Source organism: Brachionichthys hirsutus, chromosome 17 (genome assembly GCF_040956055.1).
Source record: "Brachionichthys hirsutus isolate HB-005 chromosome 17, CSIRO-AGI_Bhir_v1, whole genome shotgun sequence".
In the NCBI taxonomy this organism is placed as follows: domain Eukaryota; kingdom Metazoa; phylum Chordata; class Actinopteri; order Lophiiformes; family Brachionichthyidae; genus Brachionichthys; species Brachionichthys hirsutus.
In genome coordinates, this window is record NC_090913.1 from 9350846 (window position 1) to 9367627 (window position 16782).

General features: G+C 44.4%; 1 protein-coding gene across 1 annotated transcript in view; it reads right to left on the bottom strand.

Annotated features, from left to right (window-relative positions):
• Positions 1 to 1654: 1654 nt before the first annotated feature.
• bnc2 (basonuclin zinc finger protein 2) overlaps positions 1655 to 16782 on the bottom strand; it is a 34901-nt gene continuing 19773 nt past the window's right edge. The window contains exons 3-4 of the mRNA XM_068751047.1: positions 7719 to 10117; positions 1655 to 2486 (exon numbers count right to left, since the gene is read on the bottom strand). Coding sequence (XP_068607148.1) covers positions 1655 to 2486; positions 7719 to 10117 — 3231 coding nt within the window. The remainder of the gene's footprint in view (positions 2487 to 7718; positions 10118 to 16782) is intronic.

Genomic DNA, 16782 nt, shown 5'->3' on the forward strand with positions numbered 1-16782 from the left:
TTGCTTTTTCTTTTTTAAAAAGTATTCTCACACTGGACAAAGCATTTCTATGAAGATACATCACCCACCAATAAATACCCCTTCCCTTCGTTATTTATTTTATTTTGTCCAGCAACTGGAAATATTTGTACCGGGCATGTTCAAAATTTGCTTCGACCAATAGAAAAGAAATGGCGACATATTTCTTTTCACGCCATTACCGAATGTATCACAGGAAAAGATTTAAGACTTAAGTGCATAATATTCATCCAATGGGACACGATTTAAGGACACGGTAACACTGACAGGGTTTTTCTTAAGTGAACACTTTGTTTTTTTTGGGGGGGGGGGGGGGTCATTTTTCTTTTTCTACACCCTCTGCAAGAACAATCTTGACTTCATAACATTGTTTGACAATGTTCCGCTGACGTCATGCTTTTCCACAGATTACCCCACTAATATACAAATTGTTTGTTAAAAAAGAGGAGGAGAGACTACTAATATCTGACACCCTTGTGCTTCTGGTATTGTTTGTATTCAAATAAGTGTTTTGAGAACGTTTCTTGAAATGTAATTTAGCGGCGGGGGTTTTCTGACGTAAAACTGTTTTTGAAACTGAGCAAGTGCAAAAACAAACTGATATTCTGAAAAGTACTGTAATTTCCCTCGGCATTTCAGCCATCACCGACCCCCAAACGGCACCTAAACTCACTTGGAAAAGTCCTCATTCTAATAATATTACACATCCCCTTGTATAGATGCAAAGTGCAAAAACTGAATTGGTATAATAAAGCTCAAAAACAAAACAGACGAAAAAAAATAAAAATTGAAATACAGAGAATGATATCAGCGTAGGAGCCTTAAAAAAGCATACCGACAACCTTTGAATATCTAACAAGTAGATAAAACAAGCCACATGACCCCCCCCCCCCCCCCCCAAAAAAAAAAGATGTGTCATGGAAACTAACATAACTGAGTCAAGATAGTGAGATGCTACCTCTGTCCTTGCCTATAGCTGGAAGCATTGTACTGGACTGTAACATAAATCCATAAAGAGGGAGAGAGAGAGAGAGAGAGAGAGAGAAAAAGAAGGAAACAACTATCAACACAATTCTGTTACACCAAAAGTCTCTTAGAACATTATTTACAAATGAAGCTGTCATGCTTTCGTAAGGGGTTCGTTTAAAAGCTATCATTACACAAATACAACAAGAAGAGCTTCTTTTTTTTTTCTTTTTTTTTACCATCAATACTATTATTTCTGCAGGCAAAGTTACAAATAAGAGTCCGGATAGATTCTTTGGAGATGGACGTAGAAAAACAAAATGGGGAAACATTTTGAAAGGAAAGATGGAGGGGCTTATGATAAAAAAAAAAAACACCTGGAGCAAACTCCATGCTCAAGAGTGTCATCTTGTTCTTCCAAAACGCAAAAGTCAAAGAGCATAATGAAAAAAAAAAGAAAAATTGTATTTAGAGTTGGTGAATTTTATAGCAGGAAAGAGAAATGTCTTGCATTGACTTACAGAGGACAGGCAGGAGGCATACAGGCTTACATACAGCTTGCATCTGATGGCCCAAGACTGGGGTGAAACGCTAATTTGAGGAGGAATAAGGATGAGGAATGAAGGGAGGAGTGGGCAGACTCACAGCAGGATGACGAGCAAGTCATCATTTAGTCTATTATTGTCGAGAAGGGCATGTTTTTATGGAGGTTTGGGTTCTGAGAGTGTCGGTTACGGCTGCGCACGGAGCTGAACACCATGTTGCAACCGGGGATTTTGCACTTGTGCATTTGGCGCAGGTGCACAGTCTTGTAGTGCACCCGCAAGGTCCCTTTGTTGCTGTACATTTTGTGGCAGATACTGCAGAGGATCCCGCTGTTGCCACAGGAATTGCCCCCCGTGGAGGCGAGAAGAAATGGCGACGAGGAAGGTTCTAACCCCTCACCATGTTTTCCTCCTCTTCGTTCTCCAGTCTCATCCCGATGTCCAATTTCACCCTGCCTGCCCGCACGCTGGGAAAAGTCCTCCCCCTCGCTGTTACCCTCCTCCTCCTCCTCCTCCTCCTCCTCTTCTCCCTCCTCCTCCAGGTCATCCAATAGGATGCCTTCATCGCTGACTTCGTCTGACCCATGTGAGGAGTGGAAACTGCTGCTTGATTGAACACTGGATGTGGTGCTCAGGTCCAATACCATGTAGTCCTCTGGCTGGCCCCGGGAGAAGCCGTTGATGTGGTGGTTTTTAAGATTTGGATTTAGAAAGTGGTGGGGATAATCGATGCCTGTTGGGGAGCAAACACTGTGGTTCAGGCCGATAGGCCCAAGGCTGCCGCCTCCGATGCCTGTCACGGCCGTAGGGTCCAAGCCCATGCGGTGGCCAGTGTAGATCTTGGCCAGCAACTCGGCTCGCAGGTCCTTGGACAGTGGCGTGAGTTGGGGTTCCAGGACGATGTCGTCCAGCTCTTTCGTCAGCAGTTTGCGGTGCAGGTTGATGTTGGAACTGTGCCTGATGTGAGAGGACAGTCACAAATCAGAAAGCTTTCAGAAGATCAGGAATGTAGATTACCTGCCAAGTACAAAATAGTTTAAAAGATGTGCATTTCTACTTGAAATCATTTTGTTGTCTTTCTTCTACTGAATGGTTCCCGGCTGCAGGGTTTCAAAAGTGTAAGAAGCAGTCATTGTTACCTCCAGTGGAGCTACGCCATCGCTTAAAGACAGGGGTTCTAATCAGAAAAGTGCTCTCAGATTGCACAGAGGGTGAGCATCCTGCTGGTGTTTATCCGTGTCAGCATGTCTGCACTGCAGAGACCTCAAATCCAATAGACTCTGACTCAATTAAATACTCCACCATATTGAATGGGAGTTTATCAATTGATTCGAGCTGTGGTAATGTGATAATCGAGGGGAACTGGATAGCATATTAGCACTAGGGCCTGACAGTATTACTGCATTTGTTCCATATTGGAGGGGGCTTAATCGAGCACCTCATTGCACATGTCTTTATGTAGCCCTGTATTTAATTAAGATGGGCATTTTTTTATTCTTTTTTTGACAAACACAAGGCAAACGGTGTCACACAGTCTGCTACAGCTGACAAAAGAAACCCAAGTGCCATGCTTAAGCCGGGACACGGTTAGTGACGAGTTCAGTTAGCACACAAAGCCATGCTGCAGATGCAAGGTGAAATGGGCTTGAAAAATTGAATTCAAATCTTTTTCACAGTTTGCCAAGCTACAGAACAAGGGGACCCATTGCACACGTCAAAACAACAACAATAACTGTGTAGCACAGAAAGGACACTTAGGCGACTAATGGCCGATGTCACTCAATTCAGAATAGCGATTACTGTACATCAAATGAGAATAAAATGAAAACACACACAGTGCCTTTTAAAGTGAGGGATTTCCATGCAGGGAAGGCACAGGTGTGTCAAAAATAGAAAATAAATAAATAAAGCAAATAAAAGAAAACGGCGTCCTTAGCCAGACAGGCAACAATGGAGTCACAATGGATAGTAGAGCTTACCAGCAGTGGCAGGGTTGATGCAGTCAAAAAGGGTCCCTTTCCTTTAATTATTTACTTCCCTATCCGACATTGTCCTGCAAGAGGTAAACATACATTCAATTGAGGGACCCTTTTCTGTGAAACAGGCAAACAGGAGCCCGTCCACTCAAGCATCGTCAGCATCGGGTGTGTGGCAAATCGATTGGACGCGCGGCTTGTCACTGAATTTGTGATAGCGTGTGCTGTTTGTATGCGTGAGTGAAAACAGAGCGTACACCACTTCCACAGTGTGGGGCTTCGATCAAAAGGACGACAGAGATCCTTTGTTCTTTTTTTATTCTTTCATAGCATATGGCTCAAGAATGCGAGTCATGATCCAGGGTGTGTGGCGCTGTGGCCGCTCTCTAGTCTAATACATGTGTTGCGAGACGTCAGAGTGTCTCAACGCAGTCTGAGATTTGCCTGATGTCGTTTTAGGTATATGTGAAGTCAGTTTTTTTTGCAGGGCCATAATTTCCCAATTAAAGCTGAACATTATGATGCTGTTGATGATGCTCAGGTAGGCAGGTCCTTTGCAACATGTCTCCATCTCTATCACAACACCTTCTCACTGCTAATAAGCTCTAAGTTTATACCATGGCTATCTCAGTTTTAAAGATATTAAAGTGACACATGCTAAATATCATGCAGTAAGTAGTCTTCGCTATAGTTGCACGAGCCATTTGAAATACTCACACACATGGTTAGAATATTAATCCAACGGATTCACATATGACATACACTTATTCTTCAAATTCACTTTTAAAAATGCAAGAAAAAGAAAATGACAGGAAGAAAAAGGATCACTTCAAGACATGTCGGCTCTAACTGACCCTAACTATCTAATGAGTCTGGGGTTAAGGGGAGCAGATGAGACCAGGGTGGGATCATTTGGGTAAGCACTGTGTTGTCTCGACGCCCTGAACCATCTAAACGAGTCATCTGAACCTGCGTAGGCGACATAAAGCAAGCATCCCTTCATTTATCAAGCGCACACTTTCTGCACCAGCTCATCTTTGCCCAAACGATGGGGGGGGGGGGGGGCCTCCCCGGAGCCCATGTGCAGAGGAGGTATGGAGCGATAGCGTCCCCCATCCCAACCCGCTTTAATCATCGTTATCGTTTATCTTGCCATTGTGTTTGTGTGAAAATGACTCATAATGTGTCAAATAGATGGACGGCTGAGCGTTTTTCAAACCGACGCACGCAGTCCTTCGCCTCCTGTCATTTTGGGGTTTGGATTATGTTGTCACGTCGCTACTACTTTGAATTTTGCAAAAACTTGACGATCTTTAATTAAATTATTTGCAACATTTGCAGTCGCACGACTAGTATTCAGTTTAAAATGTCTGTGCGGTTCCGTCTGGTTCCTGTTCAATTTAATTCAATCATTTAATTAGAATTTTAATGTTTAAAATGTTCTGAGTCCAGCAGACATTATAAACTAAGATTATGTTTGTTAACCTGTTCTGTCTTTGAGCAGCAAACTGTCCGTTGATAAGACGCAAGAAGGGAAGCCGTTCATGTGGGCCCGGTGGAGCCGGGCCCACATGCCGCGAGGGGACCAGGGGGAGCTAGAGGGAGCTAGAGGGAGGAAGGAGTGGGGAGGAGACTTTCCAACATAATGAACCTTCACTCTCTCCATTTGCTGTTCGTCATGCTGGGACCATGGGAAATGTGGATGAGGGAGGACACCTACTTGCTCTGGCCGCATAGGAGCTTAGGGTTAAAATGTTGGAATGAAAGGTTCAAAAAAGAGAAGTGGATCAGGCTGACAAAAAAGGAGATCAGATTTAAAACATAGGATTAACAAGGCCAATAATGGCGATGATTGCTGGTACGCTGGTCTTCCCAGCAGTTAATCGTGCAGCTTCTCCAACACTTCTGCCGACGCCGCTTGCTCCCCTCAATAAATATGCAATCATTTACCTCCGTGCAGCAGGCAGCTGGGAGAAAATACCCACACACACTTATATTGGTCTCTGTTTTACAATCAAAAACACACACATTATATGTTTGCTCAAGGGCACATTAAATTATCACTTCCTGGATTCCTGTGTGTGTGTGTGTGTGTGTATGCAGAATTCATGTGTGCTAAACTTTGTGTGCTTGTGTGTGTGTGTGGAATCCTGCAGTCCTAGGGCAGAGATCCAACCCGCGTACACGCTGGTGGTACTTCATAGGAATGCATCAACAGTGTGCCCCACGCTGACAATGTCATCAGCTCTCTGTTGTCGCTAGATCAGATTTTCGAGAGGTTATGAGAAGATGAATTCATGCAGTTCTTACAGGTAGTTATAAGAAAATTTTTTAGCTTATAAAATTTTGCTGTAAAGACGGCAGTAAACAATACTTACGAATTTATCGTCCTGTGATCGTTCTTCCAATGTTAAATAGGGAGTGATGCTTTTTATCCTTTCAAATTTAGACAAAGAATAAATCCTGACTTATTCAGCTTACTATAAATAAACATTCAAAAGATTTAATTAAAATATGTTCATACTGTATGCACAGTTAATCTTATCGGGGCAAATGCTTTTATAAAAACAACTTTCCATTTTATTGCTGCCATTAGAGTCAAACATATATTATGTCATTAGAGGATTATTCGGGGATAGATGATGATTCGACGAGAGCTCAAAGCCCCGGGATTCCTCTACCCTTCTTTTTGTCATATTGTTCTCTGTTTGAACAAGTGTCAGAGAAATATATTCCACATGCCTCTAGGAATTTAGCCCCCACTGAAAGTATGGAAACAATAGCGTATCCTCTCTGCTGCTGAAATCTTTATCATATTAAATTCCCTCATTATGGACAGTGGAGCTCTCTTTTTGCTATTTAAAAGTTCAGATGAAGCAGCTAATTGTTTTTCCAACAACTGATTTAAGCATTAGGAGACCAATAACAAGGAGATAAAGTGCACATATATACAAATCTGTTTTCTATTTGTGCATTTTCTTGCGTGGTGCAGTTTGAAGCTCAGTATACTTCATTTTAAAGTGCACGTTACATATTTGAGTTATGTTATATATTCTTTATTCCTTAAGCTTTGTCAAGAGAGGGGAGCTAAACCACTGTCTTCTTTGGTGTCTCCCCCCCCCGCAGGAATTCTGACTGGGTAACTGCTGGATACGACATGAAAAAAGAAGCGATAGGAATAGGAGCCCGAAAAAAATACGTTAAAACAAAGGGACATGGAGGGCAAAAAGGACCCATGTGTTTGGGCAGAGAGAGCTAGCAGCGGCGGTGGAGAAGGAGGAGTGGTGCAGATGAAACAAAACCCTTATGAAAAATAAACAGCTCCATCTGGGAAGATTTGTTTGCTTATTGGAAACATGCAGTATGTTGAAACCTGCCCCTTCCATGAAAGTGTCAATTGTCACAGATGTTATAATAAAGATTTTCAGCTGCATGTAAAATATTTGGAAAGAGCTTTAATGCTGGTGAGATAAATACTTTACTAAATACTCCCATGCTGTTATCATGCTAATACCTGAAGGATCTTGTGCAAGCCAGGGGTACTGGTGAACCCGTGCCCCCCCCCCCCCCCCCCCCCCCCCCGGACGTGTCATGGCACCGACCTACTGCCACTGCTGCTACACTATGCCGTACATTCCGCTGAGCTAATTGGAGGGACTGATAAGTGCTAACAAGCCCAGGTGAGCGTAGCTAGAATCACCTCCTAATGCGCTAATAAATGCAGCGGTTTGACAAACCACTTGTCTAAATTAATTAATGTTTGCACCTTCACCTCCCTGTGACAAGGTGAGGTACCGAGGGCAGGTAAACAACACGCTGCTGCTTCAGGGTTGACGGCTACAGCCTAGCGCTTGTTTCAAAACGTGCGTATGTATTTCTCATCCTGACGCCCTACTCTGCTGAACTTTGGCTTGACAAGCAGCAGATGTCTCTGAATCAATTTAGCACTGAATTAGACAACATCTGTGAAGTGATAGCCTATTCGCTTGAATGTCATACAGTATGAAATACTGCAGAAAAATCTTTAATCACATGAAATACATGAACTCTTGCAAACATGATGATAAACCTGCAAAACCCTTCCAGGTAATTTTACATTTATTTGATTTATATGTTGCTATATTTGGAATGATATGACCAGCGTTGGACCTACCTGCAACTCTCACTATTACACTGAAATGAAATGTTTGCACAACCAAGTTCTGGCACTGACCTGTCTCGGCTCCTCCTTGAAGGGAAGGCAGCATTGCATCCAGCCACAGTGCACACGTGCATCTCTTTGAGGTGCACATTCTTGTAGTGCAGTTTCATGCTATAGGAGCTCTTGAAGCTTTTCTTACACACATAACAAATCTTGGGGTCGGGACTTGAGCATGGGTCTCCATCTGGTGATTGAGAAGAAGGGAATTTGGGCGGGCTGGCTCCGTAGGCCATCGAGGAGATGAAGCTCTCGTGCAGAGCAGCCATGCTTGCAGCAGCGGCAGCAGCTGCGGCCATGCCTCCATTGTAGAGGCCATACTGACCCATACAGAACATGTCATACGTTGGATCATTGAGTTCTTCCTTGATCTTGACAGGAAACTGTTGAGGAGAAGGTGAGGAATGATCCTTGCCTTCGATGTCCTTTGTCAAATGGGCTTCCTCACCACCCTCATCATCCTGTTCCTTGTCTAGACTCCTTCTACTATTGATGTGTTTTTGCTGTTCTTCCACATCTATCATCTCGTCACGGTAGAACATCTTTGAATCAGAGGTTTCCGACTCATTCTCAAAATCTCTCTCGTGGTCCTGGTCCTCAGAGGTATAGCTGCCCATGCAGCGTAGCTCACCAGACCCCTGAAGATCATTTCCACCTCTGCTGTCGCTACCAGTTCCTTCTCGGCATTCGTCTTCGCTTTGCCTCATCATGCCTCTCAGCGCTAGGCCAGGGCTCATCTCATCCTGGGAAGGGGACTGTTGCCCACTGCCACCACTGTGGTTCCCAGTACCACAGCCACTGTTGTTGTTGCTGTTACAGTTCCCATTCATTTTGATATTGTTGTGGAGAAGGGATGACTTGTGATGGTTGTGATTATGGTGGAGGTTGTCATCGTCATCGTCATCTTTGTCATCATAATCATCCGCCACGCCAATTACTTCCTTTTCAATCTTTACTGGCATGCTAGATTTACGAGGCTTCTTTTTTGGTGTAGGGTCTAAGCTGTTAGTGGTTTTATCATGACTAGCTCTTTGAGTATGTAAAAGGTAAGACATGGGTACTACCTCTGACATATGCATATTATTGTTTGAAGCTACAGCTGCTGCAGCCATGATCTGCTGTTGTTGGTCCATCAGGGTTGTACCGTTGGTGGTGGTGGGCAGGATGGGGCTGGTGGGCAGTGACACCGAAGGACTGACAAGGTCTGTGGGGGATAGTAGCGTACGGTAGAATGGGGGCACTGGTTGGACTGGCTGCACTGACTTCAGGGTGGGGAACAACAGTGGGCCTTGTAGGGGTGACTGAAGCATGGGGTCTATTGGTGGCGTAGTAAAGCCCAGTGGCGGCCTTCCAGGGCTGGTGAGTGTGAAGCCACCATTCTTGGTACTTGAGATGACTGGTGTACCGGGTGCTGAATTGCCACGAATGAGGTCCTTGTCACGGTTATTGCGAAGCATAGGCATGTGCAACCGTGGGTTGGGATTGGCACTGTGGCGGTTGCGGCTGCGGAGTGAGCTGAAAACCATGTTGCAGCCGTCAATGGTGCAGCGGTGCTTAATCTTCAAGTGTACAGCATTATAGTGTATCTTAAGAGTGCCTTTGTCGTAAAAGGTTTTGCCGCATGAGTTGCAGCACACGCGGCCTTTGCGTGAGGTGGATCCCATGCGGCGCATGCGATGCATCTTGGAATTGAAGGAAGCATGGGAGATGCTTTTGGAGTGCTCGTCCTTTATGAAGTGATGGTGAACCTGATGATCGCTCAAGCTGTTGGGCTGTTGAGGTTGCTTTTGGGACTGCTGTTGCCCCTGCTGCTGGAGCTGTGTCTGCTGTTGATGAGCCTGCTGGGTGGCAGGGGTCGGTGAGATGGGTGATGCCCTGTTGTTGGGCTCCGTTTTGGGTTCAATGTTGTTGTTCATGGCTGCCAGGACTCCTCGGCTGGGGCTCTGACCCGTACGGAAAGGTGACAGGGACACTTCTGACTCACTGGTGTCCACCTGTTCACTGTGGTTTGGAAGGTTGGGCTCCCGGAGTCGGAGAGCAGACTGCTCCATAGGCAAGCCATTGGGGGGTAAGCCAAGCATTGGGGCAGATACTGGGTTAATGTATTGGAAGGGCAGTAGGAAGGCTAAGCTATTAGGGATATTCTCAAAATGATGAATGCTGGATGGGCTACTGGTTTCCAGATGTGTCAGGAGACCCGGACTGCGGGTCCTGTTGTTACTTTCAATGAATGTCCTAATGCCGGAGTCTGTCTTGGAGGAGGGAACGGTAACTGCCTGACCTTCCTTCTCCTGAATAGCCATCAGTTCCACAATGGACTTGGTCTCGCCGAACCGCAGGAACTGCTGTAGGGTGATGATCTCCTCTTCCCTGGACATGATGGCCCAGCGGTCGAACACCTTGCCTGCAGCATCCTAGACATCCCAGAAGAGAGGGTAGACAGAAATACAAAACATTATTGATTATGTATAATCAATGCGGTCAAAGGAAAAGAAAGAGCAGTGTTAGTTTTGAAAGGACAAGATTTTCTACTCATGAAATTCAAAGGCTCCTGGACTGACAAGTAACTAACAGAGCTTTTTAGACTTCATCTCTGCTCCTCTGTTATCCCTCTTTGCCTTCCACTTTTCACTCATTTGTTTTTCGATTAGGCGCTCCTGCAAATATGATCATTTATCACACAGCAATGAGAGTAGACAAGTGTTTAAGTATAAAACAAACATATCAAAACCATTGAGGTGGGGTGATTAGCAGGTCTTTGTGACTTCCAACATTGCTGGGATGTTAATATGTGAGACTGAAAAAATCATTTTGTCAAGGATGTGAACTCTGCCTCCGTACACAAATTGTACCCGGGGAGATTTACAGCATTGTTTGAGCCGAGCGAAAAAAAAGAACAAACGTGGATGAAGAAATAAAAGAACAGAAATTATGGAATAATTATCGCAAGCTGTTAATTGTTCCATGGTGAGAAGGGATTTTCTCAGTGTTTTCTACCTCCAAAGACAGGATGAGACCGCTCCGCTATGGATCAGTGAATAAATTTGGACATTCAGAAAAAATGCCTTGACAGTGGCATTGTGCATGTGCTTCACCTTAAATATAAATGTGGAATACATTACAATGAACAACAATGTTGCTCGTTGCCATCTGCAGATGATGCAGATTTAATTAAACATGCGCTATTTTCAGCTGAAAAATACTCAAACTTAAAGTCCTTGAAAATTACCAAATGATTCCAAAAGAATCGGTGAAAAGAATTTTGGGAAAGGCTGAGAATTGACTTTGTGTTTGAACTACTGAGTTTAAATCAATGATATTTGTCTCAGTGCTAGACAAAATAGAAATAGAGGAGAGCGACTGGAAGACAAAGTGTAAATACTTCAATTCACACACTGGTCCCTGGAGGGGGCGAACGCAAGCGACATCAAGGGAGTAACACAAGCGATGACAATTAGTCACAGTGAAATAGTAACAGTTCATATGTGCTCCTTGCTGCTGGCATCTATAAAAGATAAATGGCAACTCTGGTGAGTAAAAAGCTGTAAAAACCAACATCACAAAGCACAAAGGGCCTTTAAGGAGAAAACAGAAGATAAATGTTTAAAGAGAGACCGTGAAAGAGAGCTAGTACAGGAGAGGCAGAAGAAGGAGAGCTGAAAACAGAGAGAAAAATACAAGTGTGAGTGGTTTCATATCAGGCCCTGAGATATACTGGAGAAATAGATTCATCTCAGATCAAACATCAATAGCCACTCGGGTATTTGTGGTTAAATATACATTAAAAAACATTTTGCACTTTCATTCTGTGTGTGCTCTGGAGTTTCTGCCTGGAGGTACGACTTGAAATTCTAGCCTGGGTACTATTATTTCATACTGCTTGGTCATCTGGGTATTAGTATTTCTATTTGATTTAATTGAAACAAAAACAAAAAAAGAAAAGAAAAAAAATCAAATCAGGCAGTGAATCTTTTAAATAGTTCCATTAGCACACTTCTTAGGAAATTGTAATTCTAAGAAGATTGTTCATTTTAAATTTATTTATGTACATTCATTCGTACATTTTTAACTCTCAGCCACAGCATGAAATATTGGAAACAGAATTCAAGTGTGTTATTTGTTCGTCAAACTGCGATTGTAATGACTGTTATGTGCCTGCATTTTGCCTATGTGTGTTTCTGATGTCATTCTCTGCTCGCATGCCACTCAGGTGCAGCTGAAGACGGACCAACGAGCCACACCTGAAAGCCCTTACCAATTATTGGCAGCCACGCCTTAAAACCTGTCTTGATCCTCTGTTCCCTGCCAGACCTTTCCCCTTCTGTGACCGCCCATTTCGTAGCTCCCCAGTGACCCGTCACAAATAACACTTTCAAAAAGTAGCCAATTTTATTAGTTTTGGAAATAAAGCTTTTGTGAATAAAAAAAAAACCCATCACTGGATAACGACACAAAAGAGTTGCAAGTTTATGCACATCAACAAGGCCGTTGTCCGAGGTTTCTGTCCAAACACGCGCAGTTATCCGGCCCAGGCTCAATCGCTGTGCGAATCAAACATTGACTTTGTCCTCTGTGAGCCCCACCGCGTGTCTCCACTTCCCTCACCCATTAAGCTAAACAAAAGCCCAAACCCAACGACAGAGGCCAAACTTAAACCCATTAGTTTTAGGAAGCCAGCTGTCGGATCAGGTCAGAAGTTCTGCTATGCACTGGACCCTGACTGAGAGGAGGCCATCCAAGCATTCCTCCTTCACTGGTCAATTGAGATTTGGAGGCTCGTCAACATGCGTTCGGGCCAGGGGTTGACCTGGAGCACGCAGTCGGTACAAATTACACAAATTAAACAAATCTGGCTAGAAAAGGGAAATGCGTAATGTGTGTGTGTGTGTGTGTGTTTGTGTGCGTGTGGTGGGGAACTTGATTGAGGTTCAGCACATGTGGAAACTTATTTTCTATTCTATTGGTTTTTAATGCCAAAAAGCCTTTCAATAAACTACTTTCTCTGAAAAGCCACGTCTCATGCAGACGATGCTCCAAAAAATGGACACGCAAATGTGGAAGCGAGGCGACGCGTGTGAAGTGCACGTGCGTCGCATTAGGAGTACGAGTGTGCGTGCTCTGATGGACGTATCAATAGTATGGCCTGACACAGGATTGTCATCCTTTTTCTACAGTAAAGTCTCACAACGCCACTCCTCTGCATTAGCCTTCTGATGCTGCGAGAGAAACAAATACGCCATTAGAAGCACTTTTACAAGCAGGCACTCATCTTCCAATTAGCTTAATGTGGCCCTCTTCTCCCTATATTTTCCATTCCTGCCCCACCTCTTCTTGTACACACCCTCCAGTAAAATCTCATTAATCCATCCCTCCGCCACCCCCACCCCCCCAGCGCTATGACATATTAGTCTGTCATTATGCGTCCGAGATTCCTTTAAACAATACAGCTAAACCTCTGTTTGCTAGGTTAATGACTATTAGCCAATAATTACAGCAGAGAGACGATGGAGTGCCCACTTTATCTGGTCGACAGCCTGCCGCTGTTAGTTTATTTTATCAGCCTGCATCCATGTCTCTCTGAATTAACATAGCAATGGCTGCATTTATTCATCTCTCTGCCTACTGCAATGCATCTCTTGATTCATGGTTGTCTCTAACGCTGTGGCGCTGGATGTTGTGTAAGTGGGTGTGCAGAAGGGGGGGGGGGGGTATCCACCTTGCAAATTGCTGACAATGAGGTTGAGCAAATGATGGCTTTGTCATGGGCCAGGGCACCACTGTCAGTTAAAACAAATCAGGCAATTATGCAATTAGCAGGTTATGCGCCGAGCCGGGATGTGCAACACTGTTCGGTTGCGTGCGTGTGCATTAGGGATTAACGGCTTAGCAGGTATATGCTTTCTACTAATCATCACCTGTCAAACTCGATGGCAATGCGCACACCAAAACAACAGTAGCTATAAAAGCATTGTATTGACCTGTGCCTGTCGACAGGAGATCAAATGAGAGGCCTCTGATCCTTAGAGCGCTTGTGTCATATTGCTTCTCTGCTAATTACATTTCATGTTGCCGCACAGATTGGTCCAATGTGTGCTTGATTTAACATTAACATAATAGCAGCTCAAATGATGGTACAGTATCACTTGCAATAAGGGGGATCATTTCTCCCAATGGCAAAGCGAACCATGGGAACCACATTGAACATTGATCCACCAATCAGCTTGCAGCGAATGTGATCTCCAGCCAGCCTCGAGGGAATCCCCATTGATCTCCGGTACTGCTTTCAGATCCAGTTCCTTAAAAAAAAAATGTCTCTATCCCTGTGTTCACCACTTCAAGGGAGGGTTAAGGAGAAGTATCCTTGTGAACTGAGAAGGTCTTGAACTTTGGTGCTTCCTTTTTCAATATTCTGTTTCTCTCCCCACCCCATCTCGGGCTGTATGAATAATGTAGAGGATCTAGTGGCGAGGGGTGCCATGGGGGATGGGTTCACGCAAAGCCCAGTGCCTGGAGCCATAACATCAGAGGCCATGAGCTCCCAAGACACAAGCTGCTCCCCCCCTCGTGACAGGCCAGAGGTCAGCTGTGAACAACCAGCTCGGCTTTTTTTCCCTGTCATGGACCACGGAAAATCAGTAGATACATCCAGATGTGGGTGGAGGACATTTGTAAGAATCATAGAGGTTGCATTTTGCCCTCTGTGATCATGTTAAATACCTCCGCACATCAAAAGGATTTGCTGACGTACGAGAGGAAACCAATACACGGCATATAAATGGTTCCAAAGTTTCTGTTAAAGGATTACAACATCGAGCTTCCGTGCCGGGTCATGTCTGGTTTCAGAGCATATGCAAAAAACATCAAGAGTTCATCCGTTTAAAATGACATACCAGCACACGCAGTTCAATAAACTCATATTTCTGATTAAGTTTGATTCCTGCTTTGTCTTTTCTTTAACAGCCATGTAAAAGGCAATCTCCTCTGTCAGTGTTCCCCACACCCCGCCCGACGGGACAGCCTATCGGACACTCTGATGTGAGTTAAGGTGAAGAAGCCACAGGGCTTATTCAGTCGGGCTGCCTTCACTTCTCGACCTGATCGAACTGTCATGGCTTTTTGGTTAAAATTTCCTGACTGTGTGTTAGTTGTTGCTGAGGGCACACTAATCGATTGGAGAGAGATTTACAGTGCAGTTGGAGACTGCAAGAATAAACAAGGGGGGGGGGGGGTTATTAGAGAGGACTATCTATATCTATACCACAGATGGGTGACTCACAATCTGGCAGATCCCGTGGTCCAGGTGGCCTTTAGTGAACGGTTTTCATTTCTTTTTACTGACTTGTATTCTAGTTTTTGAAAACAAACTGGTCATTTAAAAACAAACCAAAGATCTCATAACCTCTGATTCATCCAACACCCCCTGATTCCACCCTCACAATCCCCCCCCCCCCCCCCCCCCCCCTTTTTTTAAAGCTGTCCCTCTGCATCTTTTTAAAAAAATGGAAAGGACAGTCTTTTGGCCACAAACCAGCAGAGGTGCAGCACATGGAAGCCATTGAAGGCCCCAGTGCACTGCGGCACAAAGTCAGTTGTTCTCTGAGTTCAGAACCTCTAAAGAATGGCCTCGCAGCGCTTACATGCAACATCTAGGTCTGGACCGGTGCATTGATTCTCTTGTCAGTTTTCACAAAGCATACGCAATAACACTGGCTTGCCTCACCCAACTGTGCTGAGGAACCGTAGCCAATGCGAAAACGCAGCGGACCTAGCGCTGAGCTCGAGGGGACGCCTCAGAGAAGAGGGCTGCAGCGGTAGAAGCGGCGAGGGAACGCCTGATGGTTCACATTAATTGAGGATGATTCGCGTGATCTACGGGGTCTGGATGCGGCGGCTAGGTCTGTCGTTGGCCTGGGAGACAGATGTGGGGGCCGCTGTACCCCCTCCAGGGCCAATGGAGAGCAGTGAGGCGGTTGAGAAATGGTCTGTCTGGCCAATGTGTGTGCGTGTGTGTGTTGGTAGAGATGAGGTGAGGGGTAGAGGAGGTGGAGCCGACAACCTGCATTTCTTCCCCTCTTAAATCACGTCTCCTTTGTCTTGATTACTCTTTTGGCAGGAGGTCAGCGCGGAGAAGGTGCATTAACATATGCTTACAATTTTCTCCTTGGCCACGCAGATGCATGTTTTTACTGTGTCTCGATGCATCTGTCATTTCTGTTCTTCTTTTGTGTAATGCCCGCCCCTTATCACTGTATTCCCCAGGCAAGTAATCTGTCACGAAACAGTCTCTGGTATGGCTTAAAATGTTCATTTTTTTTTTTTTTTATCTCAACGCCATCAAAAATAATCCATAGCATCTGCCTTGAAAGGAAATTGCAAATGGATAATGCATGCTAGATGAGCCTTCCAAGTTATTTTGCTTTTGGCCTATAGGTGGGACCAGATAAAGGTGTCTCTAACTTTCAGCCACACTGCATTAGCAGAGCTTTCTAGATTTCTCCGGTGCTTTCTGCTATGGAGAATGCAGGAGTCAAGAAAATAAGCTAATGGACTCTTCACTTAATGCGATCAGAGCCATTATTGACATGCTGCCAGGAAGATGCAGGACCATTAACGCGAGTCTCGTTCTCTGGTATCTTCCCTCCACCCTGCTCCTTCCTCAGAGTCACTGCTGGCCTGACTCGCATCCAGAGCTGCTGGGGGGGTCCGGGTGCCCCCAAAAGGAGTCTGTGACTGTCATGTTAAATACAAATATGTGATGGAGAGTGTTCAGCAAACGGGCAACAATGTGTCGTACAGGTCTCTGGAATTATAAATGAGTTGAAATTGTATATTTATTGTACTATCTGTATAAAATTATAGTTTATATAAGTGTCAGAAATCCCAGGATTATATCAGAAACTTCTCCAGTTTTCATGTAATTTAAAATTAAAAAAAAAAACATGAAATTGAACATTTTAGGATTCAACTCGGTGTCATGTGCACCAGACATAAAATAAAAATTCAAGTATAAAGATACAAATTCTAAAACATCAAATCTATTGGATTGTTTACTTAAACACTTATTAAAGTAATATTTCTC